General features: G+C 41.9%; 1 protein-coding gene across 1 annotated transcript; it reads right to left on the reverse strand.

Annotated features, from left to right (window-relative positions):
* Positions 1-2626: 2626 nt before the first annotated feature.
* Positions 2627-3996, reverse strand: LOC139649344 (neurexin-3a-like; the record flags this gene model as incomplete). Its single annotated transcript, XM_071525718.1, has 3 exons — positions 3992-3996; positions 3714-3844; positions 2627-3310 (listed from the first exon to the last, which is right to left on the reverse strand). Coding segments are annotated over exons 1-3 (820 nt in total), but the record flags the coding sequence as incomplete, so codon positions are not given.
* Positions 3997-14683: the final 10687 nt, after the last annotated feature.

Below are 14683 nucleotides of genomic sequence, written 5' to 3' on the forward strand. Positions count from 1 at the left end.
CAGAAATGTATTTATGTGAAAATATCACACAATACCACTGAAGAACTCTCAATTTTCTAGGTATATAAGTAGACAAATACACAATAAAGAGACAGAACAGCAGAAGTATGAAGATATACATCCATGGAACCAATATTCAAAACAGTGTCACCGTATTCCTTCTCTCCTTAAACATCATCTTTTTCTTTGCAACACTGCAATCTACATTATATTTGGTGATGTCATGATAAAGCACAGCCTGAGCTTTCAGTTTCTGTTGTGTTTTTGTTTTTTTATATATATATTTATATATATATTTCACAGATCAGCCAGTCTGCCTGCCGTTATGATGTGTCTGCACTGAAAGACAACTAGAACACAGGAATTCATACACAGTCACTTACACCCTATAAGCTCACCTTGTCGATTGAATGGCACCCATTCAATCAGCGGAGTGAAAAGCAAAGCAGCTCAGACCCCATCAGAACCCCCCCCCCCCCAATCCATCCCCATCCCCATCCCCATCCCCCACCTTTTATTTCAAACACCGGCAAAGATAGATAAAAAAAAAAAAAAAAACGTAATCTTTAAATTCCAGATTCTCCGCTCTTTTGTCTGTCTGCCGGGGATTTGGCATCAGCCCAAATGGGATGTAAATTCCACATTTGTGAGAGGTTAAAAAGAGAGCTTGAAAAGTCAAAGAGGGAGGAACAAAAGGAGCATCACAAATATTTTGAAACAAACAATGTCTGATCTGAATTAATTTGTGGGGGGGGGGGGGGGGGGGAAGAGTTGGGAAGTTTGACTTTCTCCTCTAAGTGGTATTGATCATCTCAGAAAACGTCGGCTTATTGTGTATTCCTTGGTTGCTAGAATCTACCGGCTTGGAGAGCCTGAATAAAACTTGTATTGATGATGGCTAATTAAACAAAGCACATGACAGGAATTTGTTCAGAAGACGAGAAAAAACGAAGGTGCCAGGATCCATTTCATGCGTCCACAGATCGCATGTTCACCAATCACTGCAACAAAGTAACAGTGGTGGAAAGTAACTAAGTACATTTACTCAAGTACTGTACTTAAGTATTTCCATTTTATCCTACTTTGTACTTATACTCCACTACATTTCAGAGGGAAATATTGTACTTTTTACTCCATTACATTTATTTCACAGCTATAGTTACTAGTTACTTTTCAGATCAATATTTTATATTTAAAACATTTGATCATCTTTATAAAATAACTATAAAATAGCATTGTTATAGATTAGACTACCCAAAAGTATAGCTACATTGTTCAGATTAGCTTCACGTTGACAACTTTAAAATGCGGCTTACATGTACATGTATGTCAATAAATCAGTATTAATATTCCAATAATTTATGAAAAATATAACTCTCTAAATGGGGACAGTTTGCATAATGAGTATGTTTACGTTGATACTCTAAGTACATTTTGCTGCCAATACTTATGTACTTTTACTTAAGTAAGATTTTGAATGCAGAACTTTTACTTGTAATGGAGGATCTTTACATTGTTGTATTGCTACTTTTACTTAAGTAAAAGATCTCAGTACTTCTTCCACCACTGCAAAGTAGGCACTTCCCCAAATTGCTCTGCACTAAAGATTTATCAAATAGGAAGAAATCAAGGTTCACTAATACAAAGCAAGTGAAAGTGGCTTTTATTTGCCCTCCTGGGATGAAATACGTGGGAAAAAATAACTAAAGGATTTTTTTATTTTTTTTTCACAGAAATCAATTTTGGCCTAGGCAAAGCCAGCTGTAGTGTGATTGAATCACCGCTCGAGCAAAATTCTCAGCACAAAAGGATATGATTCGAACACCTGCCATCTTGTGATTGGGTGAAGAAAAGGGGCTCAGGAGGCCCCTGTGCTCTCTATAGGGGTCCTTATCACTGCCTGCAGGACCGACGCCATTAACCTGCGCCTCGCTGGCTAACCATGCTTAGATTAGCTTTCTGATTTTACAGCTGGGAGTCACACACGCAAACACACACACACACACACACACACACATTTACACTCGCATACACACAGGGATAATAGCAGTCGCTGGGAAAGCCGAGCAAGCCCACAAAGTCAAAACGCCTCAGAGACCATGAAACCTGGTGTAATAGAAGAAACAATCCTTAGACTAGAGGGATAAAAAGCCAAGCCATATGAACGGCACCAGTGAAACCTTCAAAGTCTCCATGTTGGTTTTTCCTGCAAGGTAATATGACAAATGAATCCACACTTCACAGCTGAAATAAGCGGTATCGGTGCACAAGGGGGGAAAAAAAAATAATCACATGCGCTTCTCCCATCTTTGACTGTGGCGGCACTCCAACCGTGAAAAAGACTCTGTCATCTTAATTCTTCGTTTTGCTGGTTCTTTCTTGCATTCTGACTGGTTTTCTTTTCATAGGAGCCAAGCTGACACGTTTCGGCCTGATTTGGGTGGCCTTCCTCAAGATTTTGCCTTGAGGAAAAGCCATGTCAGCGTGGCTTCTGTGGGGGGACAAAATGGTCAGGATATAAAAGAAAAAATAATTTATAGAAACCAGAAAAATGGAGAACTGCGGCGTCTTTTTTCACAGTTGGAGTGCTGCCCCTGCCCTAGCTTTCCCTTAGGGGAAGTGTTACCTTCATTGCAGAAGCGGCCCTTGTATTCTGTTTTGGAGCAGTCGCAGAGCGGCTGCCCGTCCACCACCGAGCAGGTGCCGCCGTTCTCGCACGGGTTCACCGTGCACCTCCCCTCCGACTCCAGGGGCACCCTGAGGCTGCCCAGGAGGAGGGGCTCCGAGTTGCCGTATTTGAGGTCGGCGATAACGCCCCGGAAGGGCGGTGTGTCGCGCACCCTGGGCAGCGTGAGCGCCCCGTCGCGGATATCCTGAGGCACTCCGCCCAGGAACAGGTCGCTGACGATCTTCATGAACTGACGCTGGGGCCGCACCTCGTCCGCTTTGGCCTGGCCGTCCAGCGCCAGCGCCGTGCGCAGGTTGTAGCGGCTCAGCGTGGCGAAGTGCCAGCTGTTATCGTCCACCCGCCCGTCGGACACCACGGCGGTCTCGGCGCAGTCGATGCTGAACCGCAGCTGCAGTCGGCCCTCGGCCACCGACAGCTGCAGGAAGTCGCAGTAGCCGCCGTCGTCGAAGTACAGCAGCAGCGCCTCGGAGGCGTCCGTCTTCAACTGGAAGCTGAGGTCACCGCGGGTGCTGGCGTCCCAGCGGAGGTAGCGCGCCCATTGGCCCGGGGCGCCTGAAAACTCCAGGCCCAAACATACACCGAGGAGGACGCTCAGGAACGTCTGCAGCCTCATCCAAAAACCTAGAAGATCCATTGTTGCGAGAAATCAAGAGTTTATAATCCCAGAAGGTGTGTTTGCATGGAATTCAATCGGGTTCAAAGTGTAGGGTGGTTAGATCCAATTTCAGGAGTATCCAAAGTAGTATCCAAAGGTATGCCCAGAGATATTTTCATATGTGTATTATAAAAATATGTGTGTTTTTACATGGACAAGGGCGATAGCGGGGAGAACAGTCTTTGTGGTTAACAGTCTTAAGGCCATTCACATCAGGAAAGGGTCCAGTAGCTGGAGGGCAGTGGACGTATGGGGGAATTGTTGTCTTCCAGTGGGGTAAAGAGAGGAAAGACAGAGGGAGAAGAGGAGGAGATGATGTTTTAATCCCTTTTTTTTTTTTTTTTTTTTACACTCCGAAGCAGATGCTACCGAGACTCATGGCGCAAGGTCTGATGGGACGGACTGTTCTGGCTCTCAGGACGAGTGGAACTTCCGCCTTCATGTTGTCCGCTGGGAAATAGAGTTGACGGGGGATCTGCTGGCCTCCCTCAGTTCCATCACTGTCAAAAACAGAGAGGCAGAGGGTTACACCAGGCACATCAGCATTGATTTTCCTACTAGCTGTGGATCAGATAGGACAAATCTTCACACACACACACACATACATACACATAGTGCTTTCCCACAGCTAAAACGCATGATTGTACCTCATGTGGCTCATGACAATGCATACAATCTAATAAAGCGGAAATTACATAAAATAAAAAAGAATTAAAAAATGACCAAAGCATGAATCTTTTTGTAGCTAATATATCACCGTAGCTGATTGAGCCATACAGTTTCTCACAAAGAGAAAAAACGAGTGTAATTTTATTTTAGCCGATTGTTCACTGATAAGATGCACTGTAGCCGGTCACCAAACCTAATTAAAAGTCGCTGTGGTTTTGCTGCATTTTTTTTTCCTCCTCAGCAAAGGTTGTTTAGAGCTATCGGTCATCTGCTAGGTAAATTAGTCTCATTATTCTCATGGCAGTCCATGACTATCAATCAGCCAGGCAGACCGCCTTTATCTGATGGCCAGGGTGGAGAGTATTTCTGCTGAATGCACAATACAGAGGGATGGAGACAGACAGAGAGAGAAATAGATACTGACTAAGTAGTCAGTGACAATATCTCTTATTACTTCTTTTTATTTACAGCATTGCTATCATTTATTTCAAACCTTTTTTTTAACCATTACAAATAAAAAAAAGACAGATGGTTAAGCTTATTGATTGTCTAGGCTGATCACCCAAACATCTCAGTGTGCGTTCAACTGACAACCTACATAAAATAGTTTTTTGTTCAGCTGTTGTTCATTTCAATTTTAAGGGAGTCATTTGATAGTGATCTCGAATTGAAATAGATTTGATATAGTCTTAAATGTAATATGGTTACCAGTGATGGTTTCATCTTTAAAAAAAAAAGCCTATTCCTACTAAAGGAAACAATTTCAAGATGTGATTTGTCAGTCATGTATATTATTGGAATTAAAGTGATTCTCATATCAATTTTAACTCTAATGAAGACTAAAGGAGAAGTGCAAAGCTACAATGCATGTCTGAATCCACAATAGAATGTCTCTTGAATGTCTGAAGGATAGTATCAGGGATAATAGAATTTCCAGGCAATACTATTTCATTGCCCTAGATCTTACTTTTCGAGAATTCTGCTGTTTGGCAGTTATCAACAACTCAGGTAAAAATAAATAAATAAATAAATTAAAAAAAAAACGCCTGTATGCTGATGGTGACAGCAGATCCCAGAGCAGCCAATTCTGGAGGCTGAGTGCCTCTAAACACAGACGGAGGTGTATGTGCTGAAAAGCCAAAAATCTGCTGCTACCAAAGTGAAATATTGCTTCAACAGTGGTGTGGGAGAGAGGCTACAACATACTGTATCTGCACTGCCAGCTCCTGAAAAAAAAAAACATTCCAAATCAAAGATGTCTGGACTTAAAGTGGTAATCCACGAGTTTGTTGGGGGTTTTTTTATTATTATTTTGTCTCCATCTTTGGTGCTCAGCGCTCATTGCTGTGGTGATTTTGCACTGCACTTCCCAGAGATCACCTGTCAATCAAACAGTGCGTCCAGTGCGGTGACGTCCACGGATTTTCTGTTGATGACGTTTGGGTTTCTGTAGGTGGCGCTGTTTTCTTTGCCTACTCAGCCATGGCGGCTATCGCTGCTCACGCTAACTATTAGAGTTGTTCCGATACCGATACCAGTATGGGAAATGCCTCCGATACAGCCTAAAATGCTGGATCGGGTATCGGCGGGTACGCGAGTCTACGCACCGATCCGATATCACGTAATTTATTAGCCCCGAAAAAAATCAACTTTAAAGTAGTTTCACCCGGAAATCAATTCTTCTTCGCCGATCTAAAACAGTAGCCTATGCAGGAAGTTGCGCTGTGCTGCCACTGGCAACTACTGTTTTAGAGCAGCGAAGAAGAATTGATTTCCAGTAATTTATCACGTGATGCTAGCTCATTTACGCTACACAGGCAAACAACAACACATGCGGTGCTAGCAGAGAGTGTAAAGTTAGTCAGAGCTAGCAAAATGTCAGCAATTTGGCAATAATTTAAAGGACAATTTAAAGGAATTGTTATTTATTTCTTATTTATTTATTCATGTTCTTTTTCAGTTGTGACTGACTGTCAAACTAGATAATAAAAGAAAGTTTTATGGCATTCATTCTCTGTATGTGTTTGTTCATGTTTTACAAAGGGTTTAACCTGAGCCAGGCCATTCAACAATGATAGCAATCATATCACATCTATACAGGGTTAGTAGTATACAGCTGTTAAAATAACAATAATAATAATATATATATTTTTTAACGCACTGGGTTCGGATCGGTACTCGGTATCGGCCAATGTTCAGGTATCGGAATTGGTATCGGGAAGGAAAAAATGGTATCGGAACATCTCTACTAACTATCCAGTTCTTCGGAAATGTATAATGCATCACTTTCTGTGCGCCGGAGGATTTTTTTTCAGGCTGGACCGAGAAAGTTAAAAGGGAGAGTCGGAGGGAGATAGCAGACGACGACGAGGGAGAGGGCAGGGAAAGGCAAGAATACACAGTAGCATCAGCAGAGTTTTCTCTCTACTATCAGCTTCTCATTCCCTCTATCTCTCTCTTCCCATAAAGTCTGCTATGTCTCTCCTTTCCCTATCTTTCGTAGTCTCCTTACCCCACTCTCACTATCTCTCCTCCTTCCGTTACTGCACTTCTCTCACTTCAATTCAGTCACTTTATTGGCACAACTGTTTATCAGAAACTATATTGCCAAAGCAGTGGAGCAACAGAATGTACATTTTTCACAAACCGACAAACAGTTTCATTCTCAGTTCCATATATACATTTAAACCATAAAGAGGCTTTAGGGTTGCGTCACAAATCTCAACCACAGCTGGTGCCGTCATGGAAATCCATTGGAGCGTTGGCTGTGTGCATAATGTCTGAACTTATTACCCGGGTTTGTTGAATACTCGATTCTGATTGGTCAATTACGGCATTCTACAGTATGTTATTTCTGAATAGCAGACCGCTGCTACGAATAGACCATTGCTATGGACGCCGTTCTGATCATAGACTCTGGAGGACCACGTCCAATCATATCAATCCGCAGAAAGAAGTCCAGAAAATTTAACGGTTAATTTCAATTTAACGTCAGCTTATTCGCGACACCCTGTGGCAAAAAAACGTTAGCTTTCCGTTACTCCATCAGAAAACATCATGGAAGACTTTTCTAATATTCATTTTAATATGTTTGGAGAGCACGAAACTTTCGATTCATGGTGAATGGCTGAACTGTCCCCAGTAAAGAAAAGAAAAAGAGAACAAGAAAACAGCGCAGAAAAAGCAAGAGAGGTTAAAAGACACAAAGAGCTGGACGACAGAGAAATCGACAAAATTGAAGAAGACAGACATGAAATAAACACCAAAGGTTAGTGGAGGCTAATCACCAAACACCAGGCTAATCTGAAGAAGGCTACAGAGTTTACGTTGCTATGGGCGCAGTTCCAACCGTAGAATCTAACGGACTATTTTTTGTATCGGAAGCAATAAAATCATATTTAAATCAATAAAATCATTTTTAAATCAATATTTTGTGTCAAATTATTTATTTCTTTAGTAAGTAGCCGTGTAATAAGCGGGATAATGTAGGCTACAGCGAGCGTGTCATTATTGCGAAATGAACCCCTTCAGGGTGATTCAAGACCTGGTCCTGTATTTCACAATAATGACCCGCTCGCTGTACATTATTCCTTACAAGTAGCCAGCCGGCTAATTTAGCACAGCAACCAATGTTAATGTTACCATGCGACTACTACTGACCAATACTAACGCTAGCTTCTACTAGATATGTTAGCTAGTTTCCAAATCTGGAGTGATAACCATAAGACAGTGATAGCTAGGCCTATACTAGATACTATGGTTAGCTAGCTAGCAAGTTGACATTATCTACGCACAAAATCAGATGTATCAATGGAAAAATGATCTTTTCGCAGTCAAAAGCACAGCTGTTCTCATTCACTGTTGCCCAAGAGCTGTGGACCTCCAATATGGCCGCCAGAGGATTCTGACATCTGAAAGCCCTCGATAGAGATGATTTTTGGTTTAAAAACATGCACTATACACTAGTAATCTCCAATATCTATAATAACAAACAGTTATTAAATTGAGAACGTGCAATTATGCAAATCATTCAAAACCGAATAAGAGCATAAACAGAAAATCAGGGTAGATCGTGCTATGTTTTGGTATATCTAGTGAAAATCTGAAGTAGAAGGTGCTTTTTGGTGTGTGTTACTAGGATAGTATATCACTAGAATATGTTGCTCCATAACATCCTATGATGCAACGAGAGGCAAACGTCTGGCTGTCAGCAAATCATAGAGATTGTGTGTGTGTGTGTGTGTGTGTGTGTGTGTGTGCGTGTGTGTGTGTGTGTGTGTCTTTTCCATCACCGTCCTGCTTCACATTCGCACAGTTCCACACATTCACGCAACAGTCTTCCACTGTTGATATCTTGGTTCAAGATATCAAAAAACTTTATTTTCAGGTAACAATTTTGCTAACTTTTGAAAATAGTAAATCTGTAATTCAGATTATACATGGATAAAAAGATATATGGATATGACTTAATAATAACAACATAGCTGTGTATCATTTAACGGGCCTGTTCCACTGATTCATACCTCTCAAACATATTTTATATGTCAATCTCCTAGCACCATTTTTAGTTTTCTTCAATTGAAAGTTTACGCATGATTTGTATAATATTTCTACACAGACTGATAAAGGACGATTGAAGCCCATTCCAAAGTTTTTATATGATTTTAAAAATACATATTTTTCAGTGACAAAACTGACTTTTATGTTTTCGTCTGATAGAAGGGCTGGTTGATGTACTGTACCGTGCAAAATTCTTAGACACCCTAGATTTTTTTATATAAATTTTGTCTTTGACGTTTATTTATCTTCTGCATTAGTGTGTCAGTAGACTGCTCTTTGTAGTACATTTTTGCTTATTTAGAAACTTTTAATTTCATCATTTTTGAAAGCATCTTCGCTTTACGGAATTTTTTTTTTTTTTACATGTGCCTAACACTTTTGCACAGTACTGTCGTTTTCAAAACATACATATTATATATATTATATTTAACTCTGTAAAGCTCTGAAGTAATAATTCATTTCATGGTCATTCAAAAGAGGTTGATTTTCCCTTTTGACTCCTATGCATTTTGAAACAAAATTTTGCGGAATTGTCTCACGCTGGCAAGAACAAAATTCTAGGGGAAACACTGAATAATGGCCAAATTTAAAAATATTAAATTCCAAAAGTAGTAGGTATTTGCCCGCAAAAACCACTCTGTCATAATGAAGACAAAATACAGCGCATAAAAAAATCTATTTTTTCTAATCACAAAAGAAGGCGGTTTCTCTTCTTTTCTTCATTTCTGACTTTTTGGAGGGTTTCCATTCAGCAGCATTACTACAGTGCAGTGTGTGCCTGCTCCACTGCATTATGAGTGTTTACTCCCATTATCAAACAGCCAGTCATGTGAACATGCCCCATCATTTGCCCCACCACAATAAGGCAGCTCATATTCCACAGACCCATACAGAGCGAAAGCTAATAGGCAGCTAATATTCCCTGCATGGAGGGACAATGGACTCCACGCTCAGCACAGCACCTAAGGGACCACAGCAGCACCCAAACTTGGGCTGGGAGGGACTGGGAGAGAGGATAGATGAGGGATGGGTTGATGGGGAGAGGAGAGACAATTACTGGGTAAGTGATACACCACCCTGGCACTCACCCCACACACACTTTTCCTACTATGTGTGTGTGTGTGTGTGTGTGTGAGTGCCTGTACCTTTGTGTACGTGTATGCACGCTTGTGTGTTTACAAATGGATATTTGTCCAGGTATAATTTTCATTTTTGCCAGGATATGTGTGCGTGTATATATGTATGTGTGTGTGTGTGTGTGTGTGCGTGTGTGTGTGTGCATGTGTGTGTGTATGTTTGCTCGTCTTTTGTCGCGGCATGGGGAGTGTCAGGGGTTAAAAGGCTAAACGGCATGGATCATTGTTCTCAGTGAAAGGCTTCTTTGACAAACCCCATAGGGACGAATCCACACACACACACACTGACAAAAGGCAGCGGCACTCTGGATCCTATTAACAACCAGAGGAGACTGGGACAGCGGGGGTGTGTGTGTGTGTGTGTGTGTGCGTGCGTGTGTGTAAATGCAAATAAGAGCAGCACTCCGGTAGGCCCCTTGTGTTTAAATGGATGCAATTTTACAGCAGGTGCTGTGACGATCACACACACACACTCGGCAGAATCGTCGACACAAAAGCACACACGTGCACACACACACACACACACACAAACACAGTCCAGATGCAGCGACAAAATGTCCTCCGCAGCAAGCAGATGATATCGCAGAGGACGGGGTGGGAGGACTGCACCACACACACACACACACACACGTTACAAATTGTCAGATTTTACTCATATTTAACCAATCGCTCAGTGCGATACCTCCCATATAGTACACATATAGTAAGATGCCTCCCACATAGTACACATACACACACACACACGTTACGAATTGTCAGATTTGACTCATATTTAACCAATTGCTCAGTGTGATACCTCCCATATAGTACACATATAGTAAGATGCCTCCCACATAGTACACATACACACACATACACACGTTACGAATTATCAGATTTTACTCATATTTAACCAATCGCTCAGTGTGATACCTCCCATATAGTACACATATAGTAAGATGCCTCCCACATCGTACACATACACACACATACACACGTTACGAATTATCAGATTTTACTCATATTTAACCAATCGCTCAGTGTGATACCTCCCATATAGTACACATATAGTAAGATGCCTCCCACATAGTACACATACACACACATACACACGTTACGAATTGTCAGATTTTACTCATATTTAACCAATCGCTCAGTGTGATACCTCCCATATAGTACACACACACACACACACACACACACATACTCACGGCGCCATATACATCCCACTCATACATACACAAAATACATCAAAAGACATGGAATTTTCGTCGTCGCTGCAGCAGAACACTCCAGAATCATCTGACCAGGACGTGCAACCCTAAGTGCCAAGGCAAAAAAGGAAAGGAACCAGACGAAAAGAGGGGTGGAAATAGGCAGAGAAACAGACGAATGGAGAGAGAGTGAGTGACAGAGACAGAGGGAGGGATGTTCCACCTCATCCACTCCCACTCATGCGTCCCGTCGGATGCCCGAACGCCACCCCCCTCCCTTCTCTTTTCCTTCCCTTTCCCCTCCTTTCCATCCCTTCCCGTCCGTCCTTCCTCCTCTCATCACGTTGCACACATACACTTCTGCCACCGTCACACACAGCGGAGGGTAAACCCACCTAGACTTATCGTTTCGTTTGCAGAATTTCTCGCGTTTTCGCACCGTTTGTAGGCTGATACAAAATCTTTATATGGTAATTTCACAGGGGATCATGGGGTAAAGAAACCCGCATGCCATGTAGTCAGGGCAAAAATATCTTCAGCAAGTCAGTCCACATGATGAGATGAATGCAAAAATCGTTATAGTCAGACACAGAAATGTGCTCAAATGCAAAAATAAAGTGGCGTTAAAATGCTATTTTTCCCCTGAAATTTTAACTAGGTGCAGTTAAAGTGTCTTTCTTGAAATTGAATGCTTTTCAGAAAATAGATATTAATAGGTTTATAATTCTTAGTTATTGGATGGTGGCTGATACGTGGCATACATGTGGAAAATAAATAAACCCTTCTATAGTATATATAGTATTGTGCAAATGTAAATGAGGCTATACAAGAGCAGAGAAGCAAAAACACAATGCAGGTGTCAAAGCAAAGGAGCACAGAAATGGTTCTTTAAAGAAAATGGTTCTTCGGAGCGATGCCATGGAAGAACCACTTCTGGTTCCACAAAGAACCTTTCAGCTCTTTCGGTTCAACCCTAAAAGAATTTCATCAGTGTGGGTTTCAGTGGAGAGTTTTAGTGTCCCATGACGGTCTAAATCAGTGGTTCTCAACGTGGGGCCCGGGGACCACCAGGGGTCCTTGAGGGGGTTCCAGGGGGTCTGCAGCAAATTGATGAATTGTTAAACGTCACCATTATTTCATTTACAAGAAGTTAACACAATTAGAGAATGTAGAAGAATGACTGTTTTGGTCATAGTTTCTCTGTTATCTCTCTACCTACAATACAGATAGTCATGGAATTCTGGACAAAATCATATCTAATAATAAAAATATTCTCAGATTTGGGTTTAAGAGACATAATCTCATCAAATGGGGGTCTGTGGACCTAATGTGTACTAACTTAGGGGTCCTTGATATGAAAAAGGTTGAGAATCACTGGTCTAAATGCTGTTTCAAAGGCCCTTTCCCTAAGAATGCAGTTCTGGGGGAAACACTGCATATATGGAATTTTTTTGGAATGTTATCGGCATGAAAATGGTCACATTTGTAAATATTGGATATCAGCACAAAATATCCAAACCAAGGTTCTTTAAAGCAGTGATTCTCAACCTTTTTCATATCGAGGACCCCTAATTTAGTCCACATTAGAACCACGGACCCCCATTTGATGAGATTTTGTCTCTCGGACCCAAATCTGAGAATATTTTTATTGTTAGAGATGATTTTGTCCAGAATTCCATGACTATTATGTAGAGAGATAACAGTGAAACTATGACCAAAACAGTCATTCTTCTACATTCTCTAATTGTGTTAAGTTCTTGTAAATGAAATAATGGTGAAGTTTAACAATTCATCAATTTGCTGAGGACCCCCTGGAACCCCCTCAAGGACCCCTGGTGGTCCCCGGACCGCACGTTGAGCACCACTGCTTTTAAAGAACCATTTCTGCCCTCCTTTGGGTTAGACTCCTGCGTTGTGTTTTTTTGTTTTGTTTATCAGCTCATTCGCAGCTGCACCATATAGCCTATACTATGAAGGAGTTTGGGTTTTTTTTTTTCCAATAACTAAGAATTAAGAACCTTTTTTTTTTTTTTTAATATCCCCCAAAGAACCAGAAACGGTTCTTCTATGGCATCGCGAGGCAAATGCAAAAGGGGAGGAATGAAAGAATAGGGTGGTGGTGGTGTGTGTGTGTGTGTGTGTGTGTGTGTGTGTGTGGGGTGGGGTGGGGGGGGGGGTGTATTTATTGGTGGGGGGGGGGTTTATTCTGGCCTTGTTGTGGCCACGGCGTTTGGCGTCCGGCTACTCTGCAGGCGGGACACGCCTCCTCTCTGGAGCTCGGTGGTTCTGCTGCAGCACCCTTCACGGCATTACATCACCCAGCTCCACAGCACCCACCGCCCCGCCACACACACACACACACACACACACACACACACACACACACACCACCACACTGCCAGACGCACACAGACGCCGACACCTGCATTACACGCCATCCACGCGTCGACACCTGCACACACACACACACACACACACACACACCACTCTGACATCTGCACACACACACACACACACACACACACACCTTCCCAGAATACACACCATACCAATCCGGCATATACACCACATGCATACGCACCTCAACCATCTGCATTCACACACACACACACACACACACACACACACACACGCCACAGTTACGGCTGTAAGCGCCACCACACACCAACGCCTGCATACACACCTCACCGACATCTGCACACACACACACACACACACCGATATCTGCATGCACACCACCACACACACACTCCACCAGCAAACACCTCCACAAACACAAGCCCATTCCCCCACACTGTGAGCTTATATAACATGTTATTCAGATGGATTTGACTACTGTAATGAATGTGATTGTCATTTATTATTATGTATCATCTGGCTTGAGTGAAAATGCCCTGATTGGTCCAGTAGAAATTAACTAGTAATGAAGTATTCTGTCTATTTTAGAAAAGACATTTCAGTATTTTTTTTTTGTTTTTTACTTGGATAGAAATGATGTAACCGCAACAAAAATGAAATTATTTCCCCTTTTCCATTCCTATTTGATTCCTATTATAAGATATTATTTAAAGGCCGATTATAGGTGTGTACGCAGCTGTCAGCGTGGTGTGTATGCAGGCGATTAAAGGCGATTATGTACAATTATATACAATAATTTCAGCAGTTGAGAGAGATCATTTAGAGGCCCAGCTACAGAATATTCGCAGCCCAACACACGGTTTCACACGCTATTGCTCCTTTAAAATAAGCAAGAAAAGGGACGGGGAAAACACTCCCTGAACACACACACACACACACACACACACATAAAAAAAAAAAAACGACCGAATTAAAGAAAAGAGCATTCTCCAAAATCCTGCGTAATATTTGACTGTCTCTCCCCGCCCATAGGGATTAGTGTTACCTTGAGAGCCCTTGGCTTTTTTTTTTTTTTTGCGCTTGATTTGTCAGCGCAGTTAATCGGCTGCCAACCAGGACAAAAAAAAAAAAAAAAAAAAAAAGCAGGACAGCCAAATTACCCAAAACAGCCTCCATCCACAACCCCCCCACCACCACCACCACAAAAATATAACCTCCCTCCCACCCAAGCGCGGAGGGGTTTTAACATTTTGCAGGGAATCCGCATGCAGGCCTACATCCACATTACAACTATATGGGTACAACAACCGCACAGTCGTTTTTTTTTTTGTTTTTTTTTTGGGCTGGTAAAATAAACCTGTATCATTTTCATTGCTAATTCCTTATCACTGACGCCGTCATATTTCATTTGATCTGGCCTGAT

Source organism: Centroberyx affinis, unplaced genomic scaffold, assembly GCF_046629955.1.
Source record: "Centroberyx affinis isolate AG114_WGS23_722 - 3 ecotype Tasmania unplaced genomic scaffold, CSIRO-AGI_Caff_v1 ptg001332l_1, whole genome shotgun sequence".
Taxonomy (NCBI): Eukaryota; Metazoa; Chordata; class Actinopteri; order Beryciformes; family Berycidae; genus Centroberyx; species Centroberyx affinis.